The sequence below is a fragment of the Lissotriton helveticus genome, chromosome 1_2, assembly GCF_964261635.1.
Source record: "Lissotriton helveticus chromosome 1_2, aLisHel1.1, whole genome shotgun sequence".
Lineage (NCBI taxonomy): Eukaryota > Metazoa > Chordata > Amphibia > Caudata > Salamandridae > Lissotriton > Lissotriton helveticus.
The window spans coordinates 379,037,131-379,057,732 of record NC_136058.1 but is presented as its reverse complement, the minus strand read 5'-3'; the positions used below and the strand labels follow the sequence as shown (position 1 = coordinate 379,057,732).

The following is a 20,602-nucleotide window of genomic DNA, read 5'->3' as shown; positions in this document are numbered from 1 at the left end:
AATATCCACTGAAACAAACTATTTTACGATTTATCTTTAGCAGAACCTGCATTCATTTGATTTTATTGGCTGAATGTCTTCTTTGGTGTGAAGTAAGATGGCAATTGCGACCAAATCTTTTCCCACATTCAGTGCATTGAAAAGGTTTCTCACCCGTATGTGTTCTCTCATGTGTTGCAAAATTTCTTTTCTCTCTGAAATCTTTGCCACATTGCCCACAATGAAAAGGTTTTTCACCTGTATGTATTCTATGGTGAATAATGAGATATGCTTTGCTGCTGAAGCTTTTTTGGCATTCACGGCATTGATGACGTTTCTCACCCGTATGTGTTCGCTCATGTGCAGCAAGATTTACCTTAAAACGTATACTTTTCCCACACTTACTGCACTGATAAGGTTTCTCCCCTGTATGTATTCTCTCATGGATGAGAAGTTTATCCTTTCGACTGAAGCTTTTCCCACATTCAGTACAGCAATAAGGTTTCTCACCAGTATGTGTTCTCTCATGAACACTAAGATTTCTTTTCGCACTGAAGCTTTTCCCACATTCTGAGCAATGATACGGTTTCTCGCCAGTATGTGTTTTTTCATGTGTATTAAGGCTGCTCTTAGCACTGAAGCATTTCCCACATTCACTGCATCGATAAGGCTTTTCACCTGTATGAGTTCTCTGGTGAATTTTAAGACTGGCCGTGTGCCTGAAGATTTTTCCACATTCAGCACAATTATAAGGTTTATCTCCTGTATGTGTTCTCTGATGCATGTTAAGTTTTCCTTTCTCTCTGAAGTTCTTCCCACATTCATTACAATGATATGGTTTTTCACCCGTGTGCGTTCTCAGATGGTAAATAAATGCTTTCCGTTCACGAAAGCTTTTATCACATTCGGAGCATGGAAAAGGCTTCACACCTGTATGTGTTCTTTCATGCATAACAAGACCTTGCTTCAAACCGAAGCTTTTCCCACATTCACTGCATTGATGGGGGTTTTCACCTGTATGTTTTCGCTGGTGAACTGTATACGTTGTCTTGTAACAAAAGCTTTCGCCACATTCAGTGCAATGATATGGTTTCTCACCTGTATGTATTCGCTCATGCATATTAAGAGTTCCCTTCCGACTGAAGCTTTTTCCACATTTGTCACATTGAAATGGTTTTTCACCTGTATGGGTTCTCTGATGGTCAGTAAGATATATCTCTTGACTGAAGCCTTTTCCACATTCTGTGCACACATAAGGTTTCTCACGGATAAGGAATTCCTTAATGTTCATGTGTTTCCCACACGTAACATGAATATAACGTTTTCTGCCTGTAGGTGTTCTTTGTTTGACAATGAGGTGACCCTCATTACTGAAAACATCCTCATTTATAGTGCACTGACATTTTTTCCTCTTCATTTGTATTCAAGAGATTGACAATGTCCCTTTGGAACTAAACTATACTAGTTTTACAAGTAATATAGTATGAGAAATATAATTTACAAAAGTCATGTGTGTTCAAGAATGCCGGCTAGTTCGCTTGACAACTGTTTTCCTTAATGTTGTGCTTTAAGACTTTTCATAGTTGAAGTTTACTTTTCTGGCATCTAAATTGTTCAGTTCTTTGCATTGGACAGTATTTGATAATTACTTGACTTCAAGGGCACATTCTTTTTTAGATATCAAGAGTAATCATGTGTTTTATCAGTTTCCTCTGTTTTGGTATTCCAGTAAATTCAACACATTTTGTATTTTCTCCTGATCCTGCACCCATCACCTGCCGAATTAAAAGAATAAACACATTAGCTTTGTAATTTTATTTTATTCAATTTAAAACAAATCCATGCCAATCCACCCGGAGTTCATGTAAATATAGAATAATCCATAAATAAATTTATCAGTAAAAAGGAGCAGACTGGCTGATCTTTTGGTGCAAAAATGTAAACTTCATGAATACTCATGGTTGAATTTGATCTAGTTACTAGAAATAGATCACTATAAAATACTTCATTAACCAACAATGTATGAAACAACTAGTGCAGTATAGGGTTTTTAATTGTCTTCTTACTTAAGCAATACAATGGAATACTCTATTTGATTACTTGACCCTAAAAACCATTTTTGCACAGTAATGACATTCCCACAAAAATGGCCTGTGAAGAGTATTCTTTTTGACAATTTCAGGAATAGGCTCAATGCACGTTCAATCATTAAATCTTGATTTTCCTATTTGCAATATTTACGGTTGTACATCCATGTGCTACGTGCAGCTGTAAAAATGTGCCTTTAGCTGCTGTATTACCAGATTTGAAATCCGGTTATTCGCTGATTACCCATTAATATTTCTGTATATTCTCTGTAAAAGTAAACAAAAAAAATATTTTACTGAAACCTATATAATCTAATTAAGGCTCCAGAAATGATTCCCCAGTACCTACCTGATGCTCCATCATACCAAGACAGATTTCCTATCAGCGGGAACACCAAACAACAACAAGTTCAAGATTGGCTTAGCGATGTGACCCAAAAAGAGTCAAATTCTAGGTTTAACATCACCAAGTCTATATTACACAGGAGATGTGGTGGTATTAGAGATAGGGAAGGCGTCACAGGAAAATTACACTAACCTGTTTTTGTTTTAAAGTATTTATACGGTGCTAAATGGAGGAGAGTACCACCCACCCCTCCTAATCCTGCGGCCTAAGCTGCAACTAAAATATTTACAAAATCCCTAGCACACTTCAGATTTCAAGGCCATCAAATTTGACAGCAGTAACTCAATAAGTCAACACAAACATATGCACAAGTCAAAAATTAGAATCTTTAATCTTTATTTTTTTAAGTTTCAAAAACCTTTATTGAATCATTTTACGGTACATCAGTGCAATACACATTCGGCGGATCAGGAGCTGCATTGTATATCAACATTTGCCACCTTCCCGTAACAACATTGTCTGAACAGTAACTCCCCCCCCCATTAGTGTCCTTGATGCCAACACAAGTCCTTTCAGCACAGACAATTCCTTAATCAGAAGAAGATAGCGACATGCAGTGTAGGTATCCCCAATGCTCCATGCAAGTGGAGTTAGATGACACAGTACACAAGAGCTGAACCCTCCATCGCCTGGGCCTCCCTCCAGGTCCAACACTCCCCTCTATACACATATGAGATTCCACCGAGTTGTCCCAAACGGTTCCCACCTCCTCCCGACCTTGGCATATCTCAAACTCTTACACCGCCATTCTTTCTCGGTAGTTCAGGGGGCCTCCCCCTGGCTCGCTATTATTCTCTGCCTCAGTAGCGGTTCCCTCCAGCTCTCCGTCAGCAGCACTGCTTTGTGATAACAGATAAGTGGTAAGTGGGTCCCAGATATCCCTCGAGCGTGACTTAATGGGTAACATTTCTGCATAAAAGCCTAGATTGTCTTGCCATGTGGTCATGGCATGGACCTAGCATATAAATTTGGGGGTGCGCCCTCTTCCCCAGCGACTAGCCACATGCCGTTTCGCCAGAAGCAATCCCATAGCTAAAAAATAAATGTGTGTGGTGTGTTGATGTCTTGGGATAGTCCCAGGAGGCCCACCAGTGGGCAAGGATCTAGTTGGATCCCTAGCATATTTGATAGTCACTCAAATGTTTGCGTCCAGAAGGTTGCTACTTGGGGGCAACTCCATGCCAGATGCAGAAAGTCTGCTCTCTCCCCACCGCATCTGATGCACCTGTCGTCCTCCCTGAGGTGGAATCTGTGCAGTCTGGCCAGGGTGTGATATAATTTATGCAAAAACTTAAAATGTATGAGACTTAATCTGCTATTCCCGGTGACGGTTTCTGTGTGTGTACAGCTACGTCCAAATTGATTATCAGACAATGGGACTTCCAGATCTTTGTCCCATTCTTCTCTGGCTCTAATCTCGTGGGATGGCCTTGCTGCCTGCGTATGTTTATATAGAAGAGACACTGCGTGCTTGGGAGGGTCCACTTGCAGAAACGCATGTAAGGGGTCGAATGTGGTCGGCTCCTCAGAAAATGCTGGGGTTTCCGCCTTCACACTCTGACGAAGCAGAGAATAAAGGAATGTGTCCATTATTGTTGGTGTATGTGTGGGGAAGAATTGTTCTTTGGTACGAAATTGCCCTCCAATATAGAGATTACCCCAAGTGGAGTATTTAAGGCTTTCCAGCATCCTGCAGCAGATTCCCTCGCCTGTAACAGCAAGCAGTGGATTTCGGATTAGGGTCATTTTAGGAGAGCATATCATCGGGGCCTCCAATTTACAGGCTATTCGTTGCCACGCCACTACCATGCAATCTACGGTGGAGGGATCTTGTCCGCGTTCGCTCACCGGCGTGAAGAGGTAGGCCGATGGGGGCGTCGGTGCCATGTAGCCATCCTCGACCGCCAGGTGGGGCATATAGGGTGGTGGGTGGAACCAATATTGCGCGAAGTGAGCCTGCGCACTATAGTAGTAAAATTCTAAGTTAGGTATGTCGTTTCCTCCCTGATGATAGGGCAGCATCATAGTGCGCAGGTTGAGGTGCACCCGTTTCCCCCCCCCATATAAGCCTCGTGAGCTGTGCCTTGAATGTTTTGATGAAGAAGCTCCCTGGGTGGTACGGTATATTAATAAAGAGGTACAACAATTTGGGCAGCAGTTCCATTTTGATCAGTGAAATTCTCAGCCACTTAGTGATGGAGTCAGTTATTTTATCCACGGCTGTGCCGTAGTTGGCTCTCATCAAAGAGTCTCTGTCCCTAGTGATGTATATGCCCAGGTATTGGATTTCTTCCGATTACCAGACTAGCAGGTAGTCTGGCTGGTGTGGTTGGGTGCTATACCAGATATGACCCAAAATTTGGTGATTTCCCTGAGGATGGGGTTCAGATTAGACAATAGAGACAGAATCCATGTTAAGTTCAAAAAATTCCTGCATATCCTGTTCTAGTTCTGCCTTAAAAACTGCCTCCTGCAAGTGTAAAGGGTTGAGGCGCCAATTCCTGTATCAGGAGTGTTGTAGCGGAGTCTGCAGGTTCACCAAGACAGGCAAGTGGTTGGAGTACGTACAGGTTAAATGTGCCAGGTGCCCCAGCCAGTGTGCCATTCCCGCAGATAGGAATATGTAATCTAGTCTAGCCCAGGATGTATGACCCAACGAGTAATGGGTGCCCACTCTCCCAGTGGGATGTATGTGTCTCCTAGAATCTAATAAACAGTTGTCAACTATGAGTTCCTGTAGTGCCTTGCTTGAATTAGTATAGTGGGCTGGGGAGGCGTTGGATCTGTCCAGTCGAGGCTACTCCGTCGTGTTGAAATCCCCGCCCTATACCAAGTAGGTAGTACCTATCTCCTGAATCCTGTTCCATAATTGGGGGAGTGTGTGCGGCTCATCAATGTTAGGACCGTAGTAATTGGCAAAAGTCAAGTCGTATGTGTTTACTCTCCCCCAAAGGAGACAGTAATGCCCCACCTGCATCTGTATCTGACCCTCCTGGTACAAATGCCATCCCTTTTTTAACTAAGATCGTTACCCCTCGGGCGTAAGTTGAATAGGATGCAAAGGAGCGATATGAAGCCTACTTTGAAGCGAACAGGGGCACAGTCTTGGGGCACAAGTGCGTCTCCTGTAACATGGCAACTGAGACATGGTGGCGATCTAAGTATCCCAGCAACTGCCTCCTCTTCCTCGGATTGTTCAGCCCCCGCACATTCCATGACAATATTTTAATAATATGCTTGTCTCGTGAACTATCCACCATTACCACAGTGGAATTGACATGTACTCAACTGTGCTGTAGTTGCTATTAATGAATGAATAGGTAGCCATGTGACATCTAAGGTATTCTCCCCCCCTCCCACACCGGCTCCCCCAACTTGCCGGGTACACACCCCCCACCCACCCTTTGAACAAGCAGAACATCACTCTCACTTCCCCATTTTAACATGTCGCAATAGGGAACGCCCACATAGGGAAACACCAGGGGTACACGACCCACCCTCTGCCTTCCATACTTTCACCCGCCTCCTGTACCGTCAACATACAGAACCGGCTGGACGGGGGCAGATTGCCGGGCAGATTATAGAAAATATATAGTAAACAGTTTCATACATCACCCTTGCAGATCAGAAATTCAAAAGTAGAGTATCCAAGAGACCTGCAACATTTATAGAGTTAGTAAAATCATCAGTCTGGGTCCGATAGAGGAGAATGAGACCTGGAGTGATCCCGTGCTCCAGATCCCGCCGATGCAGCCTTGCAGTGACGTTTGAGACCATCCTCCACCTGTTGCGGGTTCTGAAAAAAGTGTTGCTTCCCAAGATGAGTAATCTTCAATTTTGCCGGATACAGCATAGCGTATGGGATCTCCTGCGTTTAAAGTTTTTTCTTAACTGCGGAAAACTTGCGCCTGGCCTCCTGTACTGACTGAGTGAAATCAGGAAAGAATGCCAATGTTGTGTTCTCATAGTGTACTTGCTTTCGTTCGCGGCCCAGGCGTAGACCCATATCCCTTTCTCGATAGTTCAGGAATCGGGCTATCACCGGTCGTGGTGCTGCTCCCGGAGCGGGGCGAGCCGCCAGGGATCTATGCGCCTGCTCTACAACCAGGTGAGCCGAGAACGATTCCCTACCAAACAGGTCCACCACCAATGTCTCGACAAAGTCCTCCATACGGCCCACATTGGTGGATTCCGCCAGGCCTAGGATACGTACGTTATTCATTCTGGAGTGCGCCACCAAATCCTAATTTTTTTACGCTATGACTCGGAGCAGCTTAGCGATGTGTGTGAGTTGACCTTTGCTGGTGGTGGCGACATCCTCCAGGTCCAACACCCTGGTTTTGACTTCCTTGATGCGATATTCGTGCTGATCTAATTTGTTAACCACTGCTTCCATTCGCGAGTTCATTGTTTCCATTTTGGTGTCTATGGATGCGAGACTTTGTTTCATGCTCAACAGGAGCGCCTTCCAGTCTTCTTCCACTTCCCGTGTGGTGCCCGAATCCGCACGCTCCACGGATTGCGATCTGGGCGCTTTGCGCGTTTCGAACGAGATCTTTGATTGTTTAGGGTCAGTGCGCCCCATCTTGGCTGATTTCTGGTTATATTGCAATAAGGAGCAGGCCCCCTAGGGGAAGGAGCGCGGAGCGCAGCAGTGGTCGAGGGGCTGAGCTACGTGGTCAAGTACTGGTAAGGTACAGTATGCAGGTGCTAGACTGGCTGCGACAGGAGGAGTAAACATTCACAGGAAAGGCCTCCTTCCCGCTCGAGCAGAGTTATGGTTCACAGGGCCAGGAGCGGGCGTCGGCTGTAAGTGGCTACTGGCTGTGACTTTGTGCAGACTAGCAGCATAAACTCGCACCTATGGGTTTGAATGGTGCAACGGGGTGCAAGGACACCGCAGGACAATAAGGACAAATCACTAACTTGCTGGGGTCAAGTTGCCGCGTGTCTTCCTCTAGGCCTCTCACTATCTACACCCGGCAGCGTCCAGCCATTTCTCACAGCCCACTGAAGTACAGAGCACTGGCCAGCAAGTCCTGTTATGTGAGCCATGGGGCACACCCAGAACCGCAGGCAGAGGACAGTACAATCAGGCCCCCACTCTTGCAAAGATGATAGAATGGCGTGTGTCTTCCTTTGCACAGTACACTACTCCAATTTAAAATGGCGGCCGCACCATTTCTGGGCCGTCACAGGGATCAACAACAAGATCCAGGCAGGGGGGGGGAATGGTCATCTGGTCCAGCTCACCTTTGTCGGGCCCCCGGGCACTAACGGGTGTTTCAGGGCTCCGCCGATGCTGCTTCTGCCACGTGTGGTTTCCGCCACGGTATCACTCGGCGGCACCTCAGCCCGGGTCTCCCTGTTCCTCCGGGCCGCTGCTAAGGTGCCTCCAGGGTTGCGGGCCACCGCCCGCGATTATCTTCAATTCCAGGAGGGGGGTGGGGCACGACATCCACAAGCATGACTCTTTGCTCCGCGCTCCGCTATCTGAGGTCAACAGGAGCAGCAGAGCACACCCAACACCGTCCACTTCACAGCGCTCCACCTCCTACCGCAGATCAGGCCTCGGGCTGTCCCAGCCGATGTAGCCGCGTTCGTGTCTCCGCAGCAATCCCTCTCTGACCGCTCCCAGTAGTTGCGGTGTCCCGAGCAGTAATCCGGCCGTCCAAGCATATATAAAAGACACCCACGGAATCAGCAGGGACTCAGGCAGCTAACGGTGAGGGTAGATTTCCTCCTACATATCAATGATAGGGTTAAAGGATGTTTGTCTGCCCGGCTGGGCTGGAGCCTCACAGTTGCGCGGCCCTCTTGGTCGTGCGCCACCTATCGCCCCCTTTAATCTTTTATTCTTTTTGTTGATTCCTCTCATGTGTGAGTTACTGTGACAGGTCGAGAACCAAAGCCAACACGTGTTTCGTCACTTCTGTTACATGTACATGCACCTTATTCAAGGCTATATGAAAAGATAGACCACAGTCACTATTATTACATCACTCTCAAGTGTATGGCTCTAAGAGATTGCACCACTACACCTCCACCGTGACGATTTATGAAACATATGGTTTTAAAAAGCTCCTAACATAACACTATGTGTTTACTTATTTAAACTATTTCCACTGCTACGCATGTGTAGATAAAAGATAATTTCTTAATCATATAAATTTCTGCATGTTCTACCCGGCACGGAGATGCCATGAATACATCACTTTTTTGCTGTGTTGCACCATAACAAAACATTATAAACATTTGGGTGCGGACAATAATGCTACCTTGAATTTAAATCTAGACAATGTGTATTATGTGTTCCAAAATAATCTACTATGTGACTATTCACCATTAGTCCTGCACCATTTAGTAGATGAGCGATCCCAACAGCCAAATAATACAAAAAAGGGTGAGTGCTCTGCCACCTACAAGTACAAAAAAAGGTTTATGACACACGAACCTCAATCGGCTTAACTTCATATCTACTACAAATAGAGAGAGAATAAAGAATAAAGTAACTAAATGATTATTTGTCCTTGAATTCCAATGTGATCACTACATATCAGCTTAGGGCATCATTTGTTATTAGTATTAGTACATACTTCACGTGTGCTGATATTTCCAACCCACACGATCCTCCGGCGTGGGTAAATGTCTTTATTAGGGTCTCCAAGATAGACGCTCGCTCTCCAGTATGAGGCTTCAAAAACTATAAAGCAACAAGGCAAACACGGCCAGTCAGAATACTGAATGTAGCCATTTCCTGAATAAAATTCAACGTATTTATCCTAATTACACAACTCTCATTTAATATCTATTTCCACTCTAACCCAGTCATAATCTTTCTAAGTACGGTTTTTAATTTTGAACAAAATCCAAATCTATATTATTATCCTCGTTTAATATACTCCGTGAAAATTTTATGAACATTTCATAACATGTTCGTGAACACCAATTCCTTGTCTACGTGACACCAGACTCTTAATCACTAAGCAAATCTCAGTATTTGTCTGCTGTATGCGGTTGTCTAGTCACAAACCGAAAACTCAAAATTCACCCCAGGCGCGGGATTTAATTACTCGCATGGACCCATTCAGTTTCTTACTGTCTAATTTCTTAATTCAATCGTCCAACACCCCTGACGCCGGCTTTCTCGAGTACGAGACCGAGTGAGTGAAAAGCTGCACTACATCATATGACCGCCTGGTTATCACAGCTCACTTCTAACCTTGTGACCATTGACGCCATCTTGGAAAAACCTAAAAACGTGTGTCTTTAATACTACCCTAAATCCATTTGCTTACCAGCAAGATCTGACGTGTATATCAATACTTAGTTCATTTTCTTAATGTCAAAATTGTACTTTTAATTTAGGTTATATTACTCATGAGTTGACAATAAAATTCTGTATTAAAAATTACGAACGTACAAATTCTGGCATCTATATGCTACCAAAAATCAATAAAAATTGTCACCCTCTACGTTAGTCATGCCAGATTAATTGATGAAAATAGGGTCTCTCTATTTATGTTGCCATATCCGAGGAGAGTACTTTATGAGTACCCAGCCGACAACTTGTAATATTTAACCTGATCGTGTCTTCATAACTAGATTCATTATTACATCGTCCTCTTCCTAAAAAGATATTCTTACTGCAAGGACATGCTACCATAGTTAACTGAAATAAATATTCCTAGATGTCAGGATAAGATGAAAAAGCATTTATGTGTATGTTGAGATAACGTTAGTTAATATTTTACTGTCAGTAAAGTGTGCATTCCATCATAATAATTCATTGAGCAAGTTACATTTCGCAATATTAGTGACATAACGAAACTTCTGTTCTAAATTTAAATATTGGTCATGATAGAATAGCAATTACTTAACGGCAGATCTAAAATCCAATCCAATTCTCTTTGATCACAAGGAGGTCATCAATGCGTTGACATCTTCTAAAACCGGTAAGGCCCCCGGTCCGGACGGGGTTCCACTAGATATCTTTCTACATAGTTTGGAACTTTGGTCACCCCTTGTCACCCAGGTCATGGCAGCAGTCATGAAAATAGGCCTAATAGATTCATGGTCCACTTCCATCTTGCTCCCAATTTTTAAGAAGGGCGAACGAAACAATCCAGCATGCTACAGGCCCATATCCCTCCTGGACTCCTTGGGGAAAGTCGCTGGTCAGCTCATCCTGGAACGCCTCCAGGACTGGGCGTCTACAAATAACATCTTGACAGACCTCCAGTATGGGTTCCAGGAGGGACTTGGTACTGTCGAGCAGGCATTGAATCTCGCCCTTCTGATAGGTAAATATGTGGGGGCTAAAGGTGGCAACCTGTATTTAGTTTATGTTGACCTTAGCGCAGCATTCAACTGCGTTATTCATTCAAAGTTGTGGTCCATTCTCGGAGAAATAGGGGTAGATCCCCTCTCATTCAATTTCTCCGTGAGCTCTACACAGATGCCACTGCATGTGTCAGGTATGGTATTGACGGTGAATTATCTCCATCATTTACCTTCAATAAAGGTGTTAGACAGGGCTGCGTCCTGGCTACCTTCTTATTCAACCTATACACCAACGGGTTGGAAGCGGCTATGCTTGAAGGGAGTCAGGACCTTCCATCCATCAACCATCGCCCCATCCCCGCTCTGTTATACGCGGATGATTCTGTAAATTTAGCTAGAACTCTAAACCAGCTACAAAGACAGTTAAATAAATACTGCCAATTTATGCTTTCTTTAGGCTTAAAAGTAAACAAAAAGAAAACCTTTGTCATACATATTGGCCCTAGGGCGAAGAATTCCAAACCAATTTTTATTGATCAAGTTAGGCTGGAATGCACCAGGGAATACCCCTATTTAGGAATCTTAGTGGACAACAGACTATCCTGGAGACAAGCCATGACAAGTAAAAAGCTACTTTTTCAGAGAGCAACCTCAGCTCTAGTTTCCTTTTCGAGGAAACTGGGTAAACCTGCCCCAGTAGAGTTGCTAAAAATCTATTACGCAAAATGCTACAGCGTAGCAACCTACGGCGCAGGGGTTTGGGGTTACGCTCCTGCCGAAACCTTGCAGACGGTTCGGAACGGGTTCCTGAAATATCTATTGGCATTACCCCAAAGTGCTCCAATATACGGTTGCCACATTGAGTTGGGCATCGACTATTTGACAGATACCATCAGATGCCAACCGATCTTGTTGTGGCACCGTATCTGGACTAAACAACAATGCCATTTAACCCGTTCACTGATATCCGACTGCTTGGCCATGGCAAACTGGAATAAAATCCCGTGGCTATTGTATGTCTCAAATTTCCTTAAGGACCTGCATTGTACAACTTACTTCTTAGAACCTACCAAAATGCCAGATATCTCTAGGAAAGACTTGAAAAAACTATGTTTAAACCATCTTAGAGAACTTCGTCTTTCCCAAGAAGTAAGCAAACCTTCAAATATACAAATCTTATCGGTACAGACTGCTCTGGGCGTCCAACCATATTTAACATTTTACCTCACAAATCATGAAAAGTATGTTTTGACTAGGTTCCGATTTAATACTTTTTTCCGCTTAGTTACTTTTCCTAAAGAACGGGACTGGTCACAAATTGTTATTGAAATGTCCTTGTGATGGTGTATCTTCTCAGTCCACAATGCATGTAACATTGTTCTGCAGATTCTACATGCTCCCTCGTAAGCGCTGGATCATCCCTTTACTTCGTACAATGGGTTTGAGAACATGTCGTCCCGCTTACTTGGCCTTGCAGTTTCTCGATTCCCAACACATTGCTAAATGCGTAGCTTGTTTTTTAAAATCATGTCTAAAAATCCGTTGTAAAATTATGAGTCCTTGTCCTACTTGATTCCTGTTCAATATTGTCAATGAATTATTTTTAACTAGGGTTTTTTATGATAATAGTTTTTAACTGTCTAAGATATTGAAATTCTTTTGTATTGTAACCTTTTATTGCTGTAATTTTTATGGTTTCGCTACGATGCAATCAAATAAAAGTTTTATGATGATGATGATGAAAATCCAATCCATACGCGGGTATATACGTTTTTGCCATTGAGTCAGTATACATTATGTTGTCGAACCACATATTGTCACATGAATATTTCTGGTATTGTCAATCCAACTGTTAACCAGCATCCTAAACATTTTGCATGTCCTATTTTTGTTGTTATTACTTAGTACATCATGATGAAATGTATTTGCTTGTTACACTTGGAGGCATGAAACTCCTACTATTCTTTATTCACACCTTGGACTGAATACCAAAATGGCCCCAATTTCAGTTAAGGCAAATCTATAAACTGGTGTAAATACAATTGTAATGCAGCCAATCCATGTTTTCCACTCAACCTCATGTTATCGCCCCGCTATTTCTTTCTTATCAGTAACCAACATTCATAACTTGACATACTGTATTTCTGCTGATATTACTTAGCACAGAAAACTGCCCTGAGTGGGTACAATAGGGGTTGGTTAACGTGCTGCTGGGAAAATGTGCCTTATACTGGTGCAATTGCACCCCCTCACCTCCACGGGAAGCCCTTCTCCAGACATCCCCAGCACAGCCCTCCATCAATTGAGGCAGTCCCTAATGCACCCCCAGCTGCAGAACAAAAGTTCCAGCCCTGGGATGCTTTGGCTGTAAGCTCAGCCCTTGAGGGGATATTTCTTTGGAGTTCCCCAGAGACTTAGAGGGGGGACTGGACTCTTCGTGCTGGGGAGGCTGCATTGTTCCTGCAGCTCCCCTTGCAGCTTTGCACCCCATCTTCCTTGGGCCACCACATGCTGAAATAGCCAGGTTTCCTTGCAGGCTTCTGTAAGCCTGGCAAGGCATTTTTGGGTGCTTCTCTCTTTGCGGTGCATATTATAGCAGCGGCTCTCACGCTGCTCCCGGGAGAGCTGCGCTGCCCCCAGCAGCCTCATGCCGCGTCTCCAGTCTTCAATGGGGGCCCCAGTCCCACTCGCAAACCCAGGTGAGTTAGGCAGCTCGGGGAGCCCACCCCTGGCGCCTCCGGCTGGTCTTCCGGGGCCCGGTCCCACCCGGGCCCCTTGCACCACTTCACCTCCTATAGAAGAGCCACCTGGGGAGCCCACCCTGGGAAGCCGGTTCCCACCGGATTCCCGCTCGGATCGCACTATGTTGCGGCAGCGGGAGCCAGAGAGTCGATTTCGGTCTGCCTGCTCTAGCGGCCTCCTTCCTGGCGGGTCTACAGGCAAGTGCAACAGCACTTCCCCTTCCTCCTTGCCCAGGTCAGAGCCCGGAGATGGGGCCCTGGGCCACTTCACGGGGAGCACAACCTTGCTCCCCGGCTTGACTTCCTCGCGTTTGGCCCGGAGTTGGGGTCCTGGGTATTCTTCCTGGGTGTTCCCCGGCTTGTCTTCACCCATGAGGGGGGGGGGGCACAATGGAGTACCCCCTCCTCCTCACCACCATCACCAGGGCCCAGAGTTGGGGGTTCCGGGCCCCCACCATTGCTTCTGGGGCAAGGGTAGGCTCCTGGCCCACCCCCTTAGAATAACTTCACGGGGAGCACAGCGGCGCTCCCCGACTTCCACGTCTTGTGGGGCAGCCACGGGACCTGACCCACCCAGGGGGCACATCGAGGACCGGTGGCAGAGCCCCACTCGCCTCATTGTCTGGCCCCTGGGAGGTCAAAGGTCACCTACCTCTGGGGGGCATAGCTCAGCTCCCAGGCAGCCAATTTTCATCATTTTGGCCTCCTCTTGCTCCGGATGACCGGATCTACCTTTCTGGAGCACTTTCCTTCGCCCTCCTGGTCTCAAGGAGGGGGAACTTAGCAGGAAGCTGCCTTCACTGGCTCCCTGCTCCTGCCTCTCACCTGGCTCTTTTCTCCTTGCGCAGAGGCCCAGGCTTCTGCTCACTGGTCCTGGACTCACCTCCTGCAATTCTACATCCTGGGACTGTCAGGGGGTTCTTCCTTCCAACTGCCCATGGCGCCAGGCTCCAGCACCAGTCTTCCTCAGCAAGACCACACCTCAGAGAGAGCTCCTCTTCCTGTACAACCTCTTCTTAAAGAATTTGGAGGGTCTGGCAGGAAGTATCTGTTTACCCTATCAAACAGAAACACATCACTTCTCTGCCCCTGCTCCGTCCTTCCTGCCCAGATCTCTGGGTTTATTCAATATGGTGTCGCCCGGGGTCTCATGCCACATGGTCTTTGAAAAGCCCCCTCCCCCCCTTGCTGCCTTCTCTCCAGAGCAGCTTGGTGCCTGGCACCAGGTGACAGCTGCTGATGGATTAACCTGTAGCTCCACCCATCTTCTCTCCTTGGAGAGGAGGCATTTGCCCTTGGAATGCTTATCGTGAAGGGCTAGGCCTCTGGTGCTACAGCTTGGGGAGGAAGGTCATTAATCCAGCCTGGCAGGGTCGGCCCCAGCCAGGCACTGGTTATGAGTGGACTCAGAGGAATATGACATTTCTGGATGACCCAAAAGCAGTACAGATATGACTTCGGACTCTGCAGAATACTTCTCCTCACCTTAGTTACAGTGGACTTTAGTGCGTGTCTGCAATTTGTAGGCCCTTGGAAAGTGAAACTATCCCATGTGGTCACAATCCTCATAAGAGACTAATGAAGCGGTCTTTAAGTGAACACATTAAAGCACACTGACCTTCTCTTCCATGTTTCTTCCCATTGTATAAAGCCTATTCCATGTCACCACCCAGCTCTGCATAATTCGGGGCCACACGATTCAATTTGTAGCTGCTCCTGGGCTGCGCAAGCCAGAAGTCTCCCCTGCACAGCCTTACACGTTTGCACATACATGTACACCCGTGTCTGCATGTAACCAGCCCGGCTCCCCTTATTCCGGCTGCAGGACAGCAGCCTAGTCTCCCCAGGGGGACACCCGTAAAATCCACATGCAGTCTTTTTCATCATGAGATCACTGTGGGTGAGTCACAACTTATGAGGCTCTCCCACAGTCAAAGCTCAACAATTGGGTGTTCAAACACGAAAAATCTGGGCAGCTCAGATGGTCAGAACCACCTTCTAACAGTTATGTATCTGATGAAATTGTTATTACTATATTAAATTAACTGTTTAACGAGTTCCCAAATCAAATATATGTTCCCCAATGCCTTAAGCTCCAGATGCCTCTACATTTTCAGTTCTTATCCTAACCTGATGAGGAAGCTGGGTTGTGAGACAGTCCACTCTTGGTGCAGAGGGTTGTTGTAGGCGCTGTTGTGAGGTCTTGCGGTTGCTGGTGCTTCTTGGCTGCCAGTGAGGTTATTAAGCCTTGCCAAATTAGAGCTGCTCCACTTGTGTGTGCATATGGAAGCCTGGGGAGAGATGTACTTTTGTTTAGTTGTATGACAGATGAAGATTTAGACTTTGAGTCTTTAAAAAAAAAAATTTTGTTTCTTGTACTTTTTCATATGGACAGCTGCTTAATACCCAATCACTTATTTTCAAACCGTACCAATTTAGGTAGCACACTACTGCTTTGCACCCATACTTCCTGCCTTTGTGTGCTTTATATCAACATGTGACCTTGAAAAATATAAACAAACGTAAATAATATTAAACAAACAAAATGGACAGAGTGAGCTTTTGGCCAACACAAACCTTTTTCTTAATTTACAACCAATCACAGGGTACCTAGGGGACGGCTGGGAAGCACAAGTTACTACTTGTGTAACGATATATCTGTAAGAAACATTAGTTAGTGATAGATTCCTTACCTTAGAATATCCCCAGACGTCAGACTGGATCCGGAAAATCTTTGCGTAGCAATACCCCTGCGCGCTGGCAGGCGTCGTCCGCGGCTGCGCCTCCGTCGTCGTTAGCGCCGGAATGACTTCGTCAGAGTACTTAGATGCCGCCCATGCGCGCTGACGTCAGTTCTGATACACAGCTTTTCCACGCCAGATACGCAGAGCCATGATAGAACCAACACTGGTGCCATGAAACTAGGGCCCTAAAAGGGGATGACCTTAACCCTAAATATCGGTTCGCAGAACGGGGAGGATGGGTGGGTCGGTAAGGAATCTATCACTAACTAATGTCTCTTACAGATATATCGTTACACAAGTAGTAACTTGTGCATCTGAAAGAGACACGTTAGTGATAGATTCCTTACCTTAGAATAGATACCCCAGCAATACCAACCCCGGTGGTGGGTCTGCGAACCAATAATCACACCAGAAAGTCCTGGAACCCGGAACGGCCAAAGAAGCCATCCCTCCGGACTTGGCTGTCCAGGCAATAGTGTCTTGCAAACGTGTGCAGCGAGGCCCACGTAGCTGCCTGGCAAATGTCCTGCAAGGGCACTCCCCGGCCCAGGGCAGTTGTAGTCGCCGTGGCACGAGTGGAATGAGCCCTCAATCCAACAGGGGGCTCCTTTTTAGCCAAGGAGTAACATGCCGGAACTGGCATGTGCGATCCAGATAGTAAGAGAGCGCACGTTTTGGGTCCAGACGGTGGAGCCTCTCTTCCTCTTTCAAGGGATGCAGAGGCGGAAAGAAGGTGGGCAAGGTAATGGAGTGCCCGATGTGGAAGGCCGTGACAACCTTGGGCAGGAAAGAGGGTCTTGTCCGCAACACAACCTTGTCCAGATGGACAGAGAGGAAAGGAGGTGTGGAAGAAAGAGCCTGGAGCTCACTCACTCTCCTGGCAGAGGTGATGACAACCAGGAAAGCAGTCTTCAGAGTAAGAAGACGGAGAGGACAGTTATGGAGCGGCTCAAAGGGAGCACACATTAGGTAAGTAAGAACAAGGTTCAAGTCCCACTGGGGCATCACGAAAGGAACAGGAGGGAACATGTGTGTGATGCCCTTTAAAAACCTATTTACAATTGGGGACTTGACAATGAAGGCTGATCAGGTAGCCTTAAGAAGGCGGAAAGGGCAGAAAGGTACCCCTTGATAGTGCCCAGAGCAGAGCCCTGCAGGGCAAGAGAAAGAAGGAAGAGGAGAACCTCAGAAAGGGGTGCAGAGAGTGGATCCACAGCCTTTGCTGTGCACCATGCCACAAATCTGTTCCACCTGCAGGCGTATACCGACTTTGTGGAGGGACGCCTGGCTGCCAGAATGACATTACAGACTTCAGGAGGCAAGTCAAATGGCCTCAACTGCCGCCGCTCAATCTCCAAGCTTGTAGGTGGAGACTAAACAGGTTCGGGTGGAGAACCGTCCCCTGCTGCTGCGACAGAAGGTCCTCCCGAAGAGGCAGACGAATCGGGGGGATCGACTGACATGCTGAGTAGCTTGGGATACCAGTATGTTCGTGCCCAGTCCGGAGCCACAAGGATAACCTGGGCCCGGTCGCGCCTGATCTTCTTCAGCACTCTGGGCAGAAGTGGTATAGGCGGAAAGGCGTACAATAGACTGCAACTCCACTCGCGACGAAAAGCGTCTCCGAGCGAGTGCCGCCGTGGAAATTCCAACGCGCAGAACTGATGACATTGTGCGTTCTCTTCTGTGGCGAATAGATCTAACCAAGGCTCTCCCCACTGCTGAAAGAGGCCTTGCGCCACATCCGAGTTCAGACGCCATTCGTGATCCATCATGCACCGACGGCTGAGTTCGTCCGCCCTGGCATTCAGAGAACCCGCCAGGTGTTGAACCACCAGGGTCACACCCTGATGTTCCAGCCACTGCCAGAGGCGCAGAGCCTCCTGGCATAGGGTCCATGACCCCACCCCGCCCTGTTTGTTGCAGTACCACATGGCGGTGGTGTTGTCCGTGAACACCTGCACTACACTCCCCGGACAGAGGGGAGGAATGCCTTCAGTGCTAGACGGATCGCCCGCAGCTCCAAAAGGTTGATATGGAGCCGGGACTCCGCCGGAGACCAGAGGCCTCTGATCTCCGCCTCTCCCATGTGGCCTCCCCAGCCCTGGAGGGACGCGTCCGTCACAACCACGTGCTCCGGGTGGGGTAGGGAGAGGGATCTGCCACTGACCCAATCGCGGTCCGTGAGCCACCACTGCAACTGTCTTGCAGTGCCCTCCGAGATCAAGACATGATCGGACAAGTTGCCCTGATGCTGGGCCCACTGAAACTTCAGGTCCCACTGCAGAGCCCGCATCCGCCACCGGGCGTGATGCACCAGAAGGATGCAGGAGGCCATCAGCCCCAAAAGCCGCAGCGTCAACCTGACCGAGACTCGGGATAAAGGCTGAAAGATCGGAATCAGAGCCTGAATATCCCGAACCCGCTGTTCGGGAGGATAAATCCGAAACTGCGCCGAGTCAAGAACCGCTCCGATGAAGAGGAGCTTCTGAGAGGGACACAGGTGCGACTTTGGCACGTTGATGGAGAACCCCAGCAAGTGCAGGAGGTCGGCCGTAGTCTGGAGGTGGCTGACGACTGTCTGGGGCGAGCCCGTCTTCAACAACCAGTCGTCTAGGTAGGGGAAGACCGACACCCCTAACCTGCGCAGATGAGCTGCGACCACGGCCATCACTTTCGTGAACACCCGTGGGGCGCTGGTAAGGCCGAAGGGGAGCACAGTAAACTGAAAGTGCTCGTGGCCTACCGTGAACCGCAGGTAACGCCGGTGTGCCGGCAGGACGGGATGTGAAAATAATCGTCCTGCAAGTCCAACGCTACCATCCAGTCTCCAGGGTCCAGGGCAGCTAAGACCTGAGCCAAAGTGAGCATCTTGAACTTCTCCTTCGGGAGGAAGCCGTTGACGTTCCGTAGGTCCAAGATAGGGCGTAGGCCCCCTTTGCCCTTCTTGGGTACCAGAAAGTAGTGGGAGTAACAACCACACCCTACTTCTGGCCCAGGAACGCGCTCGATGGCCCCCTTGGCCAAGAGGGCCATGACTTCCTCTTGCACAAGTTGCAAGTGATATCCCGACACGCGGTGGAATTGCGGTAGCATGGCTGGAGGGGTCGCCTCGAAGGGGAGGGAGTAGCCCCTTTGGACGATTTGCAGCACCCACCTGTCCGACGTGACAGTGCGCCAGTGGAAGAGGTGATGGCGAACCCTGCCCCCCCCTGGTGTCACATGGGCCTGAAAACACGGACTAGGAAGGTTTTGAGGCAGGTGCTGCGGGGGGAGGTGTGGACTGGCCTTGCCGTTGTCCCCAACCGCCGCCACGGTGGTTTCCACGGCCGCCACCGCAATGTTGAACATTCTGCGGTGCGTGGCTGGCAACACGTGTGGGGGCGCCCCTTCCGTAACCACGAAAGGAGCGAAAGGCACCCGATTGCTGGCATGTGGCCGAGAGGCCCAAGGACTTGGCCGTAGGCCCGGAGTCCTTAAAACGCTCAAGCGCATGGTCTGCCTTGTCGCCAAAGAGGCGACGGCCATTGAACGGCATGTCCAGAAGAGTGGCCTGGACATCGGCCGAAAAGTTGGCGGACATCGGCCGAAAAGTTGGCGGACATCAACCAGGCGTGGCGTCGAACCGCCACCGTCGTTGCCATAGCCCTGCCCAGTGAGTCTGTGGTATCCAGACCACACCGGATGGAATATCGTGCTGCATCTCGGCCGTCCAAAAGGGCTTGGGCGAGTTTAGCCCAGACCTCCTCCGGACATTGTGGCAGCACGTCCGCGACCGTGTCCCACAGGGTGTGGGTGTAGCGGCCCAAGAGGCATGCGGTATTGACAGACCGCAGTCCCAAACTCAGGGACGAGAACACTTTCTTCCCAAATTGTTCATACCTCTTAGATTCCCGATCGGGCGGAGCCGTCGGGAATGCGGTCTGGGAAGTGGAGGCCTGGATGACCAGGCTCTCGGGGGTGGGATGGGTGGACAAAAGCAAGGGTCGCCCGGGGCCGGGCGGTAGCGTCTGGCCACGTTCCTATCCACAGGCGGACCTGTGGCAGGCTTGGACCAAGTGCCCACAAGAACGTCACACAAGGCCTCATTAAACGGCAGCAGAGGCTCAGTGGAGCTTGCCTGCTGTTTAAGGACCTCAGTGAGGAGGTTAGTCCTCACGGCCGCGACGGGGAGCTCAAGGTGTAAGGCCTTGGCCGCCCTCGTCAACACTACACTGTAAGTAGCCCTCTCCTCCGTAGCCACGGTGGGAGGGGAGACAAATCCGGTGTCTGGCGAAGTGTCAATTCCACTGGCCTCCCCAAGCTCATATGTCCATCCTGTTGAGACTGGCACTCCTGTGCCAGAGGGTCCACAGACACCTC

General features: G+C 48.1%; 1 protein-coding gene across 1 annotated transcript in view; it reads right to left on the bottom strand.

Moving 5' to 3' along the window:
- LOC144806080 (uncharacterized) overlaps positions 1 to 15,807 on the bottom strand; it is a 235,032-nt gene extending 219,225 nt beyond the window's left edge. The window contains exons 1-3 of the mRNA XM_078672524.1: positions 15,627 to 15,807; positions 9,069 to 9,175; positions 154 to 1,754 (exon numbers count right to left, since the gene is read on the bottom strand). Of these exons, the coding sequence (XP_078528650.1) occupies positions 154 to 1,396 (1,243 nt within the window). The 5' untranslated portion in view covers positions 1,397 to 1,754; positions 9,069 to 9,175; positions 15,627 to 15,807. The remainder of the gene's footprint in view (positions 1 to 153; positions 1,755 to 9,068; positions 9,176 to 15,626) is intronic.
- Positions 15,808 to 20,602: the final 4,795 nt, after the last annotated feature.